Source organism: Penicillium manginii, assembly GCF_028828005.1.
Source record: "Penicillium manginii strain IBT 31320 chromosome Unknown utg000007l:1.0-2284322.0:1.0-2285126.0, whole genome shotgun sequence".
NCBI lineage: Eukaryota > Fungi > Ascomycota > Eurotiomycetes > Eurotiales > Aspergillaceae > Penicillium > Penicillium manginii.
The window spans coordinates 1,378,007-1,392,736 of NW_026643108.1; the positions used below are offsets into that span (position 1 = coordinate 1,378,007).

The 14,730-nt window shown below is 47.6% G+C and overlaps 3 protein-coding genes across 3 annotated transcripts; 2 read left to right on the top strand and 1 right to left on the bottom strand.

The window, feature by feature from the left end:
* Positions 1-514: 514 nt before the first annotated feature.
* Positions 515-3,131, bottom strand: N7533_010430 (uncharacterized protein; the record flags this gene model as incomplete). The annotated part of the gene is made up of 5 exons (XM_057107080.1): positions 515-844; positions 1,193-1,498; positions 1,989-2,375; positions 2,460-2,938; positions 2,972-3,131. Coding segments are annotated over 5 exons (1,662 nt in total), but the record flags the coding sequence as incomplete, so codon positions are not given.
* Positions 3,132-11,548: 8,417 nt separating this feature from the next.
* Positions 11,549-11,914, top strand: N7533_010431 (uncharacterized protein; the record flags this gene model as incomplete). Its single annotated transcript, XM_057107081.1, has 1 exon — positions 11,549-11,914. The coding sequence occupies one exon, from the start codon at positions 11,549-11,551 to the stop codon at positions 11,912-11,914; it is 366 nt and encodes a 121-aa protein (XP_056956298.1).
* Positions 11,915-12,548: 634 nt separating this feature from the next.
* Positions 12,549-13,802, top strand: N7533_010432 (NAD(P)/FAD-dependent oxidoreductase; the record flags this gene model as incomplete). Its single annotated transcript, XM_057107082.1, has 1 exon — positions 12,549-13,802. The coding sequence occupies one exon, from the start codon at positions 12,549-12,551 to the stop codon at positions 13,800-13,802; it is 1,254 nt and encodes a 417-aa protein (XP_056956299.1).
* Between the last annotated feature and the right edge of the window lie 928 nt (positions 13,803-14,730).

Here is a 14,730-nt window from a genome sequence, read left to right on the forward strand (position 1 = left end):
TAGAGGAGATGGCGTGCGGTCAACTTGTAAATTCAGCGGTATGAGCAATCAGCGGGAGAGAGAACCGACGATCACAGTGACAGACCCTGCACACCGCACCTGCTGAGTGGCCGCGGTTTACTGATTTGTCACCAAAAGCCAACTAGGCCTCGCCAGACCCGCCCCAAAACCCGAACCCGCCCACGAAAACCCGCCCCACGGGTCGGGGCGGGTCTTAGTCAGCAGACCCGTGGGCGGGTTTGTTTTTTGAAAACCCAACCCGCGACCCATACGGGTACCCAAATTACCCATGACTCCAAAAGGGGAAGGATTTGTCAGCTAGCACAAAATTATGCTAACTTATTCGTTTAGATCAACGTATTGCCCCGGTATGAGTAGAATAGATTCAACCTGCGCTTCTCTAAAAGTCCCAACCATAACATAATCACAACCTCGCTTTACATAAAGGTCTATATCTTGGGATGAGTGGTTATATTAAGAGATTACATCAAACTATAGGACTAGAGGAGACTAACTAATATAGCTCATAGCCTTCAAGTCGGCTTGAAGGCACTGTTATCCTCCCTGATGATCTTTTTTGATATCTCTCTCCTAGATGCGTAACTGGAGGTGGCAACAAATCTTCATCATCGCTCTCTGGATCTGGACGAATAGCCGTCATCGTCACATCTTGCGGTTGACTGTGAGATGGAAGCTCCTGTGAGGCGGTGCTTTCAAATCCCAGAACACTCTGAACAGTGGGGCTTATATCGGTATCTTCGACTAGATTACTTTCGTCTATATTGCTGATAGCTGTATTCTTATCTTTGGTTTCCTTGTTTGCCTTATTTTCTTCGAGATTTTCCTGGTCCTCCTCTTCCGCTATCCTATGATCCAACAGACTCGATTGCTGGCTCTCTAGGGTGAATTTCTCAGAGCATATGTATATCATCAAGTCTTGTATTGTAGTCTTATTTAGAGATCCCCGGCGATAATGGCAAATATCCCGGGTACTATTGAACAGTCTTTTAACTCCTGTGCCAGTGGCTGGAACTGAGAGTAAATCGCGAGCTAGCCGTGAAAGTACGGGGAATTTACTCTCATTCTCTCTCTAGTATATATGTGGTGGTATTGAGGTAGTTGCTGGGAACGTTAACGGTCTTTTAGATTGATTGAGCCAGATATACTTACACTTGTGGAGATAATGATTAACCTCGTTATATCTGACTCCTTCGCTTGTTTCTACTGTGTGTATTGGTTTAAGAAGCCGTTCTAACTCTGAGGCTTGTAACGAAGGGCGTTGTATAGCACGGAATAGCATCTCTGGGTTTCTTTGTTGATACTGTGCAAAAGATGATCGTAGATATTTACAATATCTTTTTGAAGTCTCGCTAATGCACTGCGAATACTCTGTATCATTAAAAGTATAAAGCTTATACTGAGGAGCAAGTAAAGCTGCTGTACCGTAGAGAAATCTATGGTCACGATAGGTCTTCTCGTAATAATCTTTTAGCTTTTGCTTTGCCATGAGCATGGCACTGTATATATCTTTTTTCCAGGGTGTGGTTTTCTTTCTCAGCTTCCGGTTTGAGCGTTTGATGTGTTCCAGAAGCTTCCTATACACAAGAAAGACACTATGGATAGTTATATCTTTGGTCTTTATCAGAGCTATGGTAAATTTGAAGAACGGCCTTGTTATATTGACCAGGTAGTCGATTTGCCGCCACTCGGTATCGGTGACTTTGAATTGGCTATATTCATGGTCTCGGCAGTATTTATTAATGGTGTTCCTGAGCCGGCGCGCTCTTTGGAGTATCAAAAAAGTAGAGTTCTAGCGGGTCTGTACGTCGTGGAGGGGGAAAAGCCGAGTTCCACCTGATTGAAGACATAGAAATGCATCTCGTCGTTGTGGGCTTGCATTCACAAAGACGGCAAAAGACCGGATCTATTATAAGGAGAAGAAAATCTTTAACAAAAATTCCTGTGGTTATTTTCCGGGTCAAACATACCTTTGCGAGAGTATGCGCTACATCGCTATGCTCTAGGGAATCTCTTAGGTAGACAGTTTGGGTGTCAGACCAAAACCTTCTTACTTCTTTATTCTTTGGAGTGGCTCTGATATGGCCTAGTAGTTGCTTCAGGCAAAGCTGAATCACATGGGCCATATATGGAATGCGTACAATGGATTCCCTTGTACTAATGGCACCGCTCGAAAGAAGTGACTCCTGTAAGGCCCGGATGAGAGTCTCGTTGTTTGTTGTATTGTCTGTAGTCACACTGAAGATCCGATCCAGAAGTCGTCTGTCCTTAAGTACCTGAAGAAGTACTTTGTTCAGATTGACCCTACTGTGAGCTCCGTGTAGAGGCTCAAACCCAAGAAGTATTTCACGATAGTTCTAATCTTTGTCGATGAAGTATACTGTAATTGCTATAAATGCTTGCTGAAAAGGGCTAGTCTAGCAATCCAGTGCAAGAGAAACTTTTGTATCTTCGGGTAAGTCTCGTAATTGAATCTCTTGTTGGGCTGCAATAGAGTCACGTAAGCGACGTTGTAGAGTCTTTGCCGAAGGAATTTCTAATTCTCCTGGGCCAGAGTGAACTAAATTGAGTAGGGCTTGGAACTCGGGATTTTCAATAGTCTGGAAAGGCAATCGTAAAATGGCTATCGTCTTCAGTAACCTTTCTTCAAGCTGTAATGTAGTGAATTTCTTGCAATTGGACGAAGCCCCTAGGAAAGCTTTCTGAATGGAGTTTGTTGCGAGTGTCTGACGGTAGGTTCTTTTCTGGCCCTGTCGACAAGACTTGGATTTCTGGTGTTTTCCTATTGCGTTTGTCCCGTGCTTCTTATGTTGTGGGTGGTCTAGCAAAGTCAAATAAGTCCTGCAAATCACCTTGGGTCGACCAGTTAAGATGTTGGCAACTTGGTCGAAGCGTCTCCAAACTTTAGTATAATGCGACTCTATTGACTACTTGATTCTTGACCGGCCCTTACTATTTAGCACTTGTCCGTATTCCGTTTTGGCCCACCAGATCAGAAATTCCATCGAGTTCTCTGATTCGTACAAGATCCAGTTCTTTTTGCGGTTCGGTCCTACGCGCTTTAGAATCGGCGGGGGTGGTTGGCTGGATGCATCAATGCTTCGCCGGAGCTCCCTATTAGGCTACGTGGTCTCTTAGCATGTTCGCTCGAGTTGGGGGGAGGGTGAAAGGAATTCTATGGTGCAGAATCTCAATTTTCATACCGAGGATTGGAAATCGGAGTCCAGAAAGGAATCGGATGACGGTTCAATAGAGGCTAAGGGACTTAAAGATCGATCAGTTAATAGCGATGACATTTTTCTGTCTTCAATGTCATCGAGGTTCAGCCTTCAAATCTAACACGGTGTTGTCTAGTGAGAGATAATATAGCCTTGTAGATTGCATCTTTTTTTTTCCGGCGCGTTTTCTGGGTCGCGTCAACCCACGGGTACCCAAAACCCGCGCGACTGTGAACGACCCCAGGAACGCGTTTATTGGTGTCTAAGCAGCTTTTATATCTAGATCGAGTAATGGTCTTAACATAAAAGACATTTGCCTGACTAGGCTAAGTTTACGTTTGGGGTATCCCGTTGTAGCATTTGATGATATAGGGTGGGAGACATTCGGACCGAAACATGGTGCAGTTACTGTCCGTTATCAATATATATATTTCGGAGCCGATGTTATATCTTATCTGATTGTATTTCCAATATTAAATCGGTACCAAAATAGATTACCAAAAATACACACACTGACTAATCATATATTGTGCATCAATTATGTATTTTGATGGGTAATTTGGGTACCCGCGAACATTTTCCAAAAACCCACGGGCGGGTTTGTGAAATGCAAAACCCGCGATGGGTTACCCGTGGGCGGGTTGGAAAAATGAAAACCCGCCCCGAACCCGCGTTTGGCGAGGCCTAAAGCCAACCATTCCTGGAGCGCCATGGTCACGTGCATTCACGGGACCCGGGCTTGGTCCGGATTCCAGAATGCCCGGTAGAAAGCACTCAGAACCGTCACAACGAAAACTCCTGCTACATGTGTTTGTATCTTAAAACTAGTGCAAGCGTATCTTGATGCTGTTTAAATATTTTGAGGGATTTCCTGCGGGTGGGCCGCTCTCATGATATTTTTGTCGACGTAGATCTGATCGTCTGTTTAAGCGTACCTCCACATATGGGAGATATTCCTGAAATACTGTGTTCAAACGGAGATGCCCACTTTCTATACGTTTAGGAGCCTACAAGCATTGAGGTCGACTAAGGAAAAGTAAAAGGGAAGTCGAATTTTGGAGTACATGCTTGGGTTTGCCACGTTCAGGTACATCGCAATTCAATAATTTCCCGAACATAAAATCGGACCGGTCCATGAGCCGCGCCTCACGAGAACTCAATCTGCAAGAATTTTTCCACCTCCGAAATCAGGTCCTTCTCGATACATTCCACGAGTCTTCCGATCACGTCCGGAAGTGTAATCAATCGTTGGTTCGGTGGATCACGGAGAGGTAAATTAGGCAAAGAAGCTTGAAACGGAGTAGTTTGCTGTGACTGCATTTGCTTTATGCTTGGCTTGGGAAGGGCTTTCTGTAGGAATCTGAGGAGACCACAGAGCTTCTCCGCGCCAGGACTCCCGCCGATGCAGAGGCAAAATTCGATGGCGGCATAAACCATCTCAAGCAGACTATCTCTGTCTTGGGTCAAGCGATGAACAGCGGCGTGGCGGATGCTCGCGATGGAATGGCGCAAGTTCTGAACAGGGGTGATATTTGCACAGCATTACTCAGTCGAGATCTTCGATCGGTTCTTAGCTAAAAATTTAAAGAATTTATGCAGCTCCAGCGCCTCGGGGCATGTCCAGCCAACAGCCAAAGACTGTGGTAGACGGCATTTTTGAACAAATTGGAAGGCGGAATGCTCGAGGTGATGTTGTAGAGTTTGGAGGATGATATGCTGCGCTCGAAAACGGATAGGCATCAAAGTCAGTCCTAGCATGGGGAACAGAATCTCTACGAACTCTATCGACCGTAATTAGCGAAGGCACTCCGACCTTTAGCTTTAGCTTACCCTTAGCTTTCAATCCCCGGCAATATTCCAAAAAGCGTTTCGAAGACCTTCGACAGTCAAGTATGGAATTATCCAATTTCGAGAAAACCCCGAGGTTATTCACCGGTAGCGGATTGATTGTGGAGACCATGAATGCTGAGCAGCAGCGGAGTCTCTATTGGGGCTCGAGGAAACCATGTTCCGACAGCGGAGTCGGCGTCGACATATCTTCATCGATGGTACCTTTTCGGCCGGCTTGTGGGTGTGGGCACACGAAGTACCCTGGTCGTCCTGTGCTGGCAAGTGAAATTAAGATCTGAGCGGCAGGAGGCGTTGCAGTGACTGCGACTTGCGGCGGAAAATATGTCGGCCAGGCTGAGGGAAAGCATTTTTTTCTCACGGAGGCGAGAGCAAAAATTTTGCTGGCGAAGATTTCCGCGGGCGGGCAATCGATCTGCTAAGGCGAGTCTTCCATGGAACGACTCTACATATTAGCTGCGTGAAAACCGTTTCACATCGTTGAGCAATGTTGAGACCAATGATTCGCAAATCGATTGGCCACGGTGCGAGCGAATACTGGCAGACTTTTCAAGCTACGATGATTAAGCTGCCACGGCGAGTGGTCCATGGAATGCCACTTCGGTCTAAGCCTCATACCAACTGCGTCGAAGGCCGTTTGACCAAGGTGAATCAACGTTGATGAGAGGAATGATTTGTCACGCATCGCATCATGTCAACCACGGCTCCAGGTGGATCCAGCCACTCCGCCCGCTCTCCACTCCAAACTCTTGAAATTTCTTATTTCAACGTTGAATCAACCGCCTCAACACCCAGCAAAAAGGCGGTCGCTCAGTGCGAATTTCGAATGAAGATCTCTGGGCCCGGCAAAATGTACGCAAGTGGTCGCTGCCGAAAAACGTACCCGGAATGGCATAAAAGACGCTCTTTTCCCGTCGAAAAGAAAAGCAGGGCTTTCCTCCTCACACTCCCGAGCCACTCGGGTGTTCTTTGCAGGATAAGATCTGCGTTACCAATAACTCTTCGCGGTACAGGCCCCGCGTATTCAAGTCTGCCTCGCAGGGGGACGCTGCGTTACCAAGGGAGACCCGCAGGAGAGTGCTGCGTCGACAAGTTCTCCCTCGCAGCAATGAGCCCTGCGATTGTAAGAGTGTGCTCCCTCGCAGCCAATGAGCCCTGTGTTGTATAAATGTGCTTCCTCACAGCCAATGAGCCCTGTGTTGTATAAATGCGCTCCCTCACAGCCAATGAGCCCTGTGTTGTATAACTGTGCTCCCTCACAGCCAATGAGCCCTGCGTTGTATAAATGTGCTCCGCAGGGACGCCTGCGATATCAAGAGTCTCCGCGCTGGAGACCGCCGCGATACCAAGTTCTCCCTCACAGCCTTGAGCCCTGTGATTGTATAATCTTGAGCTTCCATGCAGCCTTGAGCCCTGCGTTATCAAATTTGTGCTTGTTAGGCGACCCGTGGCGCCACGGTGCTCGTCCTGATCCTCTGGCGATTGCAGGCACCTCTTCGTGGTGTCAGAGACTAGTATTCGGGGGAGTGACTCGAAGAAGCCAAGACCTGCTCCAAAGAATCCATAGAAATTAAGAATTCGCTAAGAAACTTTGTGTTTTATGTGATTCAGCCTATTTGTAGAGTTCACTATTCGTGTTCCTTGTTCACGTAGGGTATTTTTTAGCCTTAAATCACGCCCTGGGCTTGGAGAATGAGCATTGTCTTTCATGTGGTGTAAATTAGAATATTGAGTCATGGGGCCGGTTGAGATCTTGGTGTATGATAGCGTGGTGGCCAATGTGGGCGACGGCTGTAATTCAAAGTTGTCTCCATTGGTGGGAATGCTTGTGTTTTGCCTAGGAGCGGCGGTAGAGTTTCTCCGGAGAGGCGAGTATTATGGACATCGAGAGTGGAACATGTTGAGGGTAACGGTTGAGGGTGAGGGGGAAGATGAGGGTTGCAGGTGAGGTTCAACGGTGATTGATGGTGTGTTGATGTTGAGGGCTGGAGGTCAGTGAGGGTTGATGATAACGGGACCGGACCAGTAAGTCCACATGTTAATGTGCAGCGCGGCGCGATTGCCGAGCGGTGAGGTGGCCGCCACCGGTGATCTGACTACCCATCGCCGTCCAACAGATTATTTCCAGCTAGCTCATGTCAAGAGCTAGGGCCACTTAGGAGTCCGAGAAGAAGAGACTTCTTTCGAGAGGGTTCGGCTCGTGGGAGAGTCCTCTCAAGAGGAAATCAGTCACAGGACGGCCTACTGAAGAGCACAGGCGACGCAGAAGGGTACATGTCATATGAGCTGGCTCTTCGTACTACTTCCCTCCTAGTCCAATCATTCTAGGCCTAGACCAGTCTTGAGATAGCCTAGAGAGCCACGCTGCCCCAGTAAGTATTGTTACCATTCGCATATCAGCTGTGCAGAAGGAGTGCGTCCCCGCAGTTTTGATATAGAGTTTGTGCAGGACAGGGCCAAGCCGCACCATAACTTGTATTTGCCTGCTATCGTGTAAAATGTGCTTAGGCAAAATGTACTCAGCTGTGATAAGATAGATATCAAATCCGAATGAACATTAACAACTCTGCGGTTCGGTTAGCACGTAACCAGAGGCGCATCTATAACTTGATGTTTACATAACATGGAGATGGGACATTCATCGAGTAAAATATTGCGCTCATCATCGGTGAGTGGAACGAAATGGCATGACCGCTTGCCGCCCCTCCTGTCGCAATAACGTACGGACCCATGTTGATGAATGTTGAAACGTGTCGTCGGCGCTTTTCTGCGGTATCGCTGCGAGTGTTGAAGCAAGAACAACAGTGAGGGAGGCTTTTGGATATACTCAATCATCAACAAAAAGCCGTGATGTCGCCCAATACTGCTTAAATCAATGGTTGAATCTTAAACCAGCTGCAATCTGAGGGTCAGTGGTGTTGAGACCCTCACAATTTGCAGCAATCATTACATCAGCGCAAGGGTAAGGGCTGGGTACAACTATAAGTACCTGAGCTCTCACCAGCAGAACGGTCGTTCTCAAACATTCCTTTATCATCCTGGGGCAAAAGATATCGAGCACTTCTTGATTTTGTCAGCTGCTGATAATTGGTACGAGACCGAGTGTATTCAACGGCAAATTGCTTTGGACCTGTCCCAATGCAGACGGCGATTCTAAGCTGCCACCATGGCTTGCTTTACAAACGAAGCTGGCAAGCACGTTCTCATCGCTGGAAATTCTGTGTAACCAACTGACCATGTCGTCAAACCGCTGATGCGAAGATGACTGCTTCCCCCCAAACTACGCTATGCTCAATGCAGCCGCAAGCGGAAGAATGCTCCTTTCTCGTGTCGCTACCGAACGATGCGGACTTGACAGCAGTGTTGTAGTTCAGAGGCATTAATTATCTTATTGTTCAAAGGGAAACATTAGGCTATATATACACAACGAGAAGAACAAGTTGATTGGAAGTCAACTTGGCTCTTCGTATAGACAATGCGGAAATTAATTCCGATGGTGCGGTTCGATTCCTGATCTGCACCAGCCTCGTATCACACCACAAGGGAATTCGCAGGGGACAGCTGCGATACCAATTGAACTCTGCAGGAGAGGGCTACGTTAACAAGTTCCCACATAATGCGTTGCTTTCCCGGGTTTGAGTGGGAATTCCCGCTGCGTCCTCTGTATTAACGGCCATACAGGGGTCCTACGCTCGGCGATATTGTCCGGCGTCGTCAGCAGGGTCAAGCACAAGGACCCTTGGACACCATCTGATACTCCCTACCACGGAAGCCTGCAACTAAATATTTTGCCGTTCCAAACATTACGGAGAAGGTTCACGGCTATTGCCTTATCCGAACATGAAGTTGGTCGTATATCATCACCCCAGTCCCATGAAATCTGGGCCTCACATAAGCCTCTCCCACAATCATGAAATATTTCACTAAAATCGAGACCGAGCCCCTATGCGAGTTGATTTCATCGCCTGTCCAGAAGCAGGCTGATCCACCTCAGCCAACTACGACGGGCCCTTCAAGCCTCGATAAGATAGATGCCCAGTACCAGCAAGCAATATGCAGCGTCTTAGAACACACGCGGGCTGGGCGAATGGTGGAAGCCAGCCGGTCACTGCTAAAAATTTCCGAGTGGCTTGTTACTAATGCACGCGATCTTGGTAGGCTGAGCTCCTCTTCATTATTTGACTTTTCTTCGAAAAGGTACAAACTCGATTGGGGGGGCAAAGTTGGGCAAATGAGATAGCTGTCATACTAATCGTAATCAGGAATTGGCCCTTTTCTTGCCCCAGGTTTATTTGGCTTTGGCCCTTCTTTTCAAGGCTATAGGCACGTTTCATACATGCATCATTGGATAGCCCGTTTGGGAGGTAGTCTGACGGAGAAGTAAGTGACTAATCGCTTTTACGGTATTACGTAGGACTTCTGCAGGACGACCCACTCCTATATCCTGGTCATCTGCAGCTCTGGAACGACCTTAACCTTTACTGGCTCTGCTTTTGTCAGAAGCAAAAGGATTTGACCCAGGACTTGATTGCGAAGGGGGCGCAGTCGGCGCAAGCGATGCCATTGAGCCAGGTTTACCTTAAGGTCATAGGCATGGAGTTGATCGAAATTTGTGACCAACTTGAGGCGCACGGTCTCGTCGATTACCAGATGGGCATTTGGGAAGAAGAGATCCTCTACGGTAGATGGCTTTCCCTTTTTCAACGGCTTTAACACCCCAGATTTTAATCAAGACAATTTAGTCCTGGATCAATGCCTGGATCTGATGGAGAACAGACCCGAGCTCCTCCGCATAGTGGATAAATGACGAATGTCATCGTCTTCCGAATTATTTCCCGGGAGGTATACCGCGTCCAAATTCCCCTAGAAAATCTTCCCACTCTCCATCTGCAGCGAAACCTAGCAGCCCCCAACCCAGTGGCTATGGCAGCGATCGACAAGTTTAAAATTATCAGTACGCCCAGAGTACCAAATTGCTTCGTTTAAATGCTGTGATAATGTAACTGGGATTCATTCTCTTGACTTATAGCGTTGAAGTGCTGTTCGCTAGAGAATTCGAGTATAATATGCTGCGGGAGGGGGACTGAGGGTAATTAGCGCGACGCTGTCGATAGGACCACCAGGATGTTTACAGGCAAGTTAAAATATGTATCAGATAACTAAATCACTGTACGGTGGAGGTCTGCCGCTGTGAGCGCGTGAGAATAGGTTATTCTGTTATTGGAAGCGAATTCGTGTCCGGTATATTGTAGATCGTCGGCACCCGAAATCGGCTGCAAGATTTGAAACTGAAACCCCACACTCTAAGCTATATAAAATAGCTGCTCGTTAGCCAGGGGATAATTCAGCTTTTTTGGCACATTTTCCAGCTAAATGCTGACCAAAAGAGACCATGTGGTGGTTGTGGAAGAGAAAAAAAGTTAGGGGGCCGACGCATAAAAGCGCCCTAGTGTGGTGCCGGACTTATGGGGACACTTTATAGGGTAACCTGACCATGTAATACCAGCAAGGCGGTAACCATCCAAACTCGGATGCGAGATCGCAGATGAAAATTGTTTCTGAGGAAGAGTCTTCCTCGACACAACTCCCTCCATTATCCGTATACGACATGTCCCCTGATATGAAAAGTCTATCCAGTTTTGATGCTAAGGATAGGAGATTTGTAGCATCACCGCATGTACTTAAGTGGTCAAATGAGTAGTCAACTGTTGCGATTTATTTTTCGTCCCGACAAATTCGTTCTGAAGCGCTTTGATGCCTGTTGTTCCATAATTCTGATTCAGAATGGCCCGAAATCGCGTTGATCTAACAAGTGCGTACAGTATAGCACAATGCTTCTTCAGGGACAGGGCAGGGTTATGCTTCTATGCTTCTCCAAAGTGGAGCAAGGAGTAGCGTAGGACCAATCATGTCGTACTACTAATAACGCGCCCAATGCATGAACGTGCTTCCAGAGCCGTTCTGAGAAACCTATATAGCCTCTATTCACATACTATAGCAACATACAAGTTTAGAGGACAAGAAAACCCAAAAGCCAGATCTGTCCGCTGAAAAAGTGAAGACGCGCCCTGTGTCTCGAATATGAATGCTTAGGCAAACGTCCACCCCGCACCGCTGTACGTTCTGGTGATATAGCATGTGACCCATCACAGGGATTTCTATTACAGTACATTGCACTCTACCATGCTTTTTCCTCGAAGTAAGCATGGAGTCACGCGACTCTGCCTCATTTGGGTCCGCGAGTTTTGCTTTCTGAGGCGCATCCTTCCGCTCGCAGAGTATTCCAGTTTCGACCAAGATCCATCCACGTCTTTTCACTCACTTTCGTCTTTCGTTTTGCCCGTCCCTTGTGCTGGATTTCTGGACCCACCACGTAGTTTGTTGTTGTTTGTTTTACTCCGCTCTCTTCTAATTGGCACACAGATCCTTTTCTCACCTCAGCCAGCAACGGCGGGTGAGCTGTAATGTTCGCGATTGTTGACTATGAGTTTGGTCACCGACCGATTCTTCTCTGTCGCGTTCATATCGGTGGATTCCTTCCTCTGTATATGCCTCGTCATCATCGGAGTCCTCAATCACGTCTCGCTGCCGATGTGGTGGGGGAAGCGATGGAGCTGTGGTTCGGGAAGCTCTGGCAGTTGAAGGCGGCGCAGCATTATTGCCATCCTCGTCGTCGATTTCCAGCTCATTATGTTTCCTCAGGGTTGACTGGGAAAGGAGAAATCGTGGGGAGTTGGAGAATTGAGGGCCGGCGCCTCTGCGCGTCGATGGTTGGCGGCGAGACAGGCGAAATGGAGACGGGGTCTAATCACGACGTGTCAGCGCTGTGAAGCAGAACAGAGCGGAATTGGCTCACTCCTGGGAAAGGCATCTAGCCAAATGTAGTCGGGGCTAGAGTCCGTAGCATTGCCTTGCGCCTTGAAGGCAGAGCTCGTGGCAGCTTGTGGTGGGTGGAGATGGAGATTGGAGGAAGTTGGAGAATTGCCGGGGCCATTCCGCAGTTCAGTACTCGTAATGGTTACAACACTCCGCCAGAACAGGTAGTATATACCTAAGTATATTCAAGTCTCGTGTTATTTCGGAAATTAAAGTTAGCCTTTGCATTGGTGCCCCCTAGGATGTACCATGTAGATGCAATAACTAACTATTGGAAATGCCAACGATACTAAGTGCTCGGATAAATTCGGCCGAATCCCCTGCGAAAGCTCGGACGAATGCCTGATGGCTTTGGTTCGTTCCAAGGTTACTACTAACTAGTAGTTAGTGGTAGGAGTTCGTCCGCAGCTCGGTCCGAGTAACCGAGCATACCTCGTACTTCTAGTATATTTACTAGTAGATTGCCCTGGACATTTCTATCTACTAAATAGCCTCAGCCTCCAGTCAAGTTGGAAGTATAACTTGAAAAACTCCAAGTTGAACTTCTCGATTCTTTCTCAATAACTCCACCTGATCTTCATCTTTCCGATGTCCATCCAGACTTCCCCCAAGAAGAATATTTTGATTCTTGGCGGGTCATATGGCGGAATCTCTACTGCTCATTACTTGCTCAAAAATGTTCTCCCCAAATTATCCGGGCCAGGTCCATATGAGGTGATCTTAGTGAGCGCTTCATCACAGGCCTTATGTCGTCAAGCTTGTCCTCGAGCCTTGATTTCAGACGATTTTTTCCCGCAAGAGAAGCTTTTTGTCGACATCTCCTCAATGTTCACCAAATACCCCGATGGTAGGTTTCGATGTCTTCATGGCAGAGTTACCGCCGTGAACCACACAAAAAGGGTGGTATCAATTAACTTATCTTCCGGACAAGAGGAATCAATTGATTATCATGCTCTGATAATTGCGACGGGCGCTTCTACTCCATCTCCAGCCCTCGGTCTCAACAATGATGTCCCGCAGCTTCGCAGTAGCTGGGCTGCCATACGAAAAGTACTCCCCACTGCAAAAAGCATCGTGGTAGCAGGCGGCGGTCCTGCGGGGGTAGAGACAGCTGGGGAGCTTGGAGAGTACTTGAATGGGCCACCTCGATGGCTTAGCTCGAGGCCGAACCCGCCCAAAGTTGACATCAAAATCGTTACTTCGACAACAAACATTTTGCCGGTACTCCGTTCGGAAATCGCTCAAACGGCCGAGAAATATTTGGCCAAGGTTGGAGTGACCGTTATCAGGAACGTTCGGGTGAAGAAGGCAGAGCCCTCAATTCCAGGCGAGGACAAGAACGACCAAATAGCGGTTCCTACGACGGTGACATTGGATAATGGTCAGGTACTTGAAACCGACCTGTATATTCCTGCTACCGGTACCACACCCAATACGGGATTCCTCGAAGAGATGCTTCTTGCCCCGGACGGACGAGTTGAGACGAACAGGTCAACGTTGCGTGTCGAAAAGGCTGGAATGAGGGTGTACGCCATTGGTGACGCCTCGTCTTTTTCTCGCCCGACAGTGCATAGTATCTTTCAAGCTGTGCCAATTCTCTGCGCCAACATCAAGCGGGATTTGCTTCTCTCTCACGGTGCCACTGAGGCCGAAACCGGCGAGGATTCTATTTTCAAGGAAGATACACGCGAGGCACAATTGGTGCCGATCGGCAAGTGCAAAGGTGTTGGAGCTGTGATGGGCTATAAGCTCCCAAGTTTCTTGATATGGCTTATTAAGGGCCGGGATTATTTCTTGTGGACAACAGTGAAGCTATGGAGCGGCGAACAATGGACGAAATAGTCACTACTGGTTTCAAGTTTTCCTATTTTGATAGTTGCTTCAAGTTACTTATATCTCGCATTTTTGTGGACTTTATTCCGGTACACCATTCGTACTTTTGGGTGCACCGAAGAGTACATAATTAGAATAGAAAGCCTCCAACAAGAATGTTCATCCAATTCTAGAACACTGCTACAAATAGTGACGATAATGGGAGGAGTTTTATTGGGGTTGCCTCAAGCTGCCATACTGCCTCACGTGACATCTACACCGACATTACGGAGGGCTCCTTCCTACAACTGCCTCGCAAGAGTCAGTTGCTTGCCTCGGTGGTAGCTCGTCATCTCTCACGCAGTCAAGGCTCGATTTTGTCCCTCCCACCCCCCCTCTGTATATAGAAACCAGCATTGCAATATACAGACACATTGCCTCCCTACAAGGGAGCGCGGACGGGCCTTCTCTGACGCTACAGTCTAATGCGTTTACGCATAAGACCGCAGCGACAGGTGACCCGTTACGGCCAAACTATACACGTTCCTGTTCCCATCTTGACTGCGAGAGGTCACCAATAAAGATGTCCTTGTAAACTTACCATGTGAGTCAGGGAGGATGTCATTCCAGAGCATTCCTTTATTCAACAGGATCAGTGATGCCTAGTTTCCCTCATAGACTTCGTTATCTTCATCTATTGGCTAGCATGCTTTTGAATGTCTGACACCTTCCAATTTACTTATATAGACCCCATTGTACTCTGATTGGTAATCGTGAATCCCCGCCCCACCGCCCAAGGCGGAAGGCGAGACCTGAATCCTGAATCCTGACTCATTTTGTGTCCCCCTGTCTTTACCCAAGGTTGTGCTGAGATCGATATTAACTGTAACCTTCAACATTGGATACGTTTCTCATATCAAAGCGCTGGCTTATATATGACCAACTTGCGAATCACAAC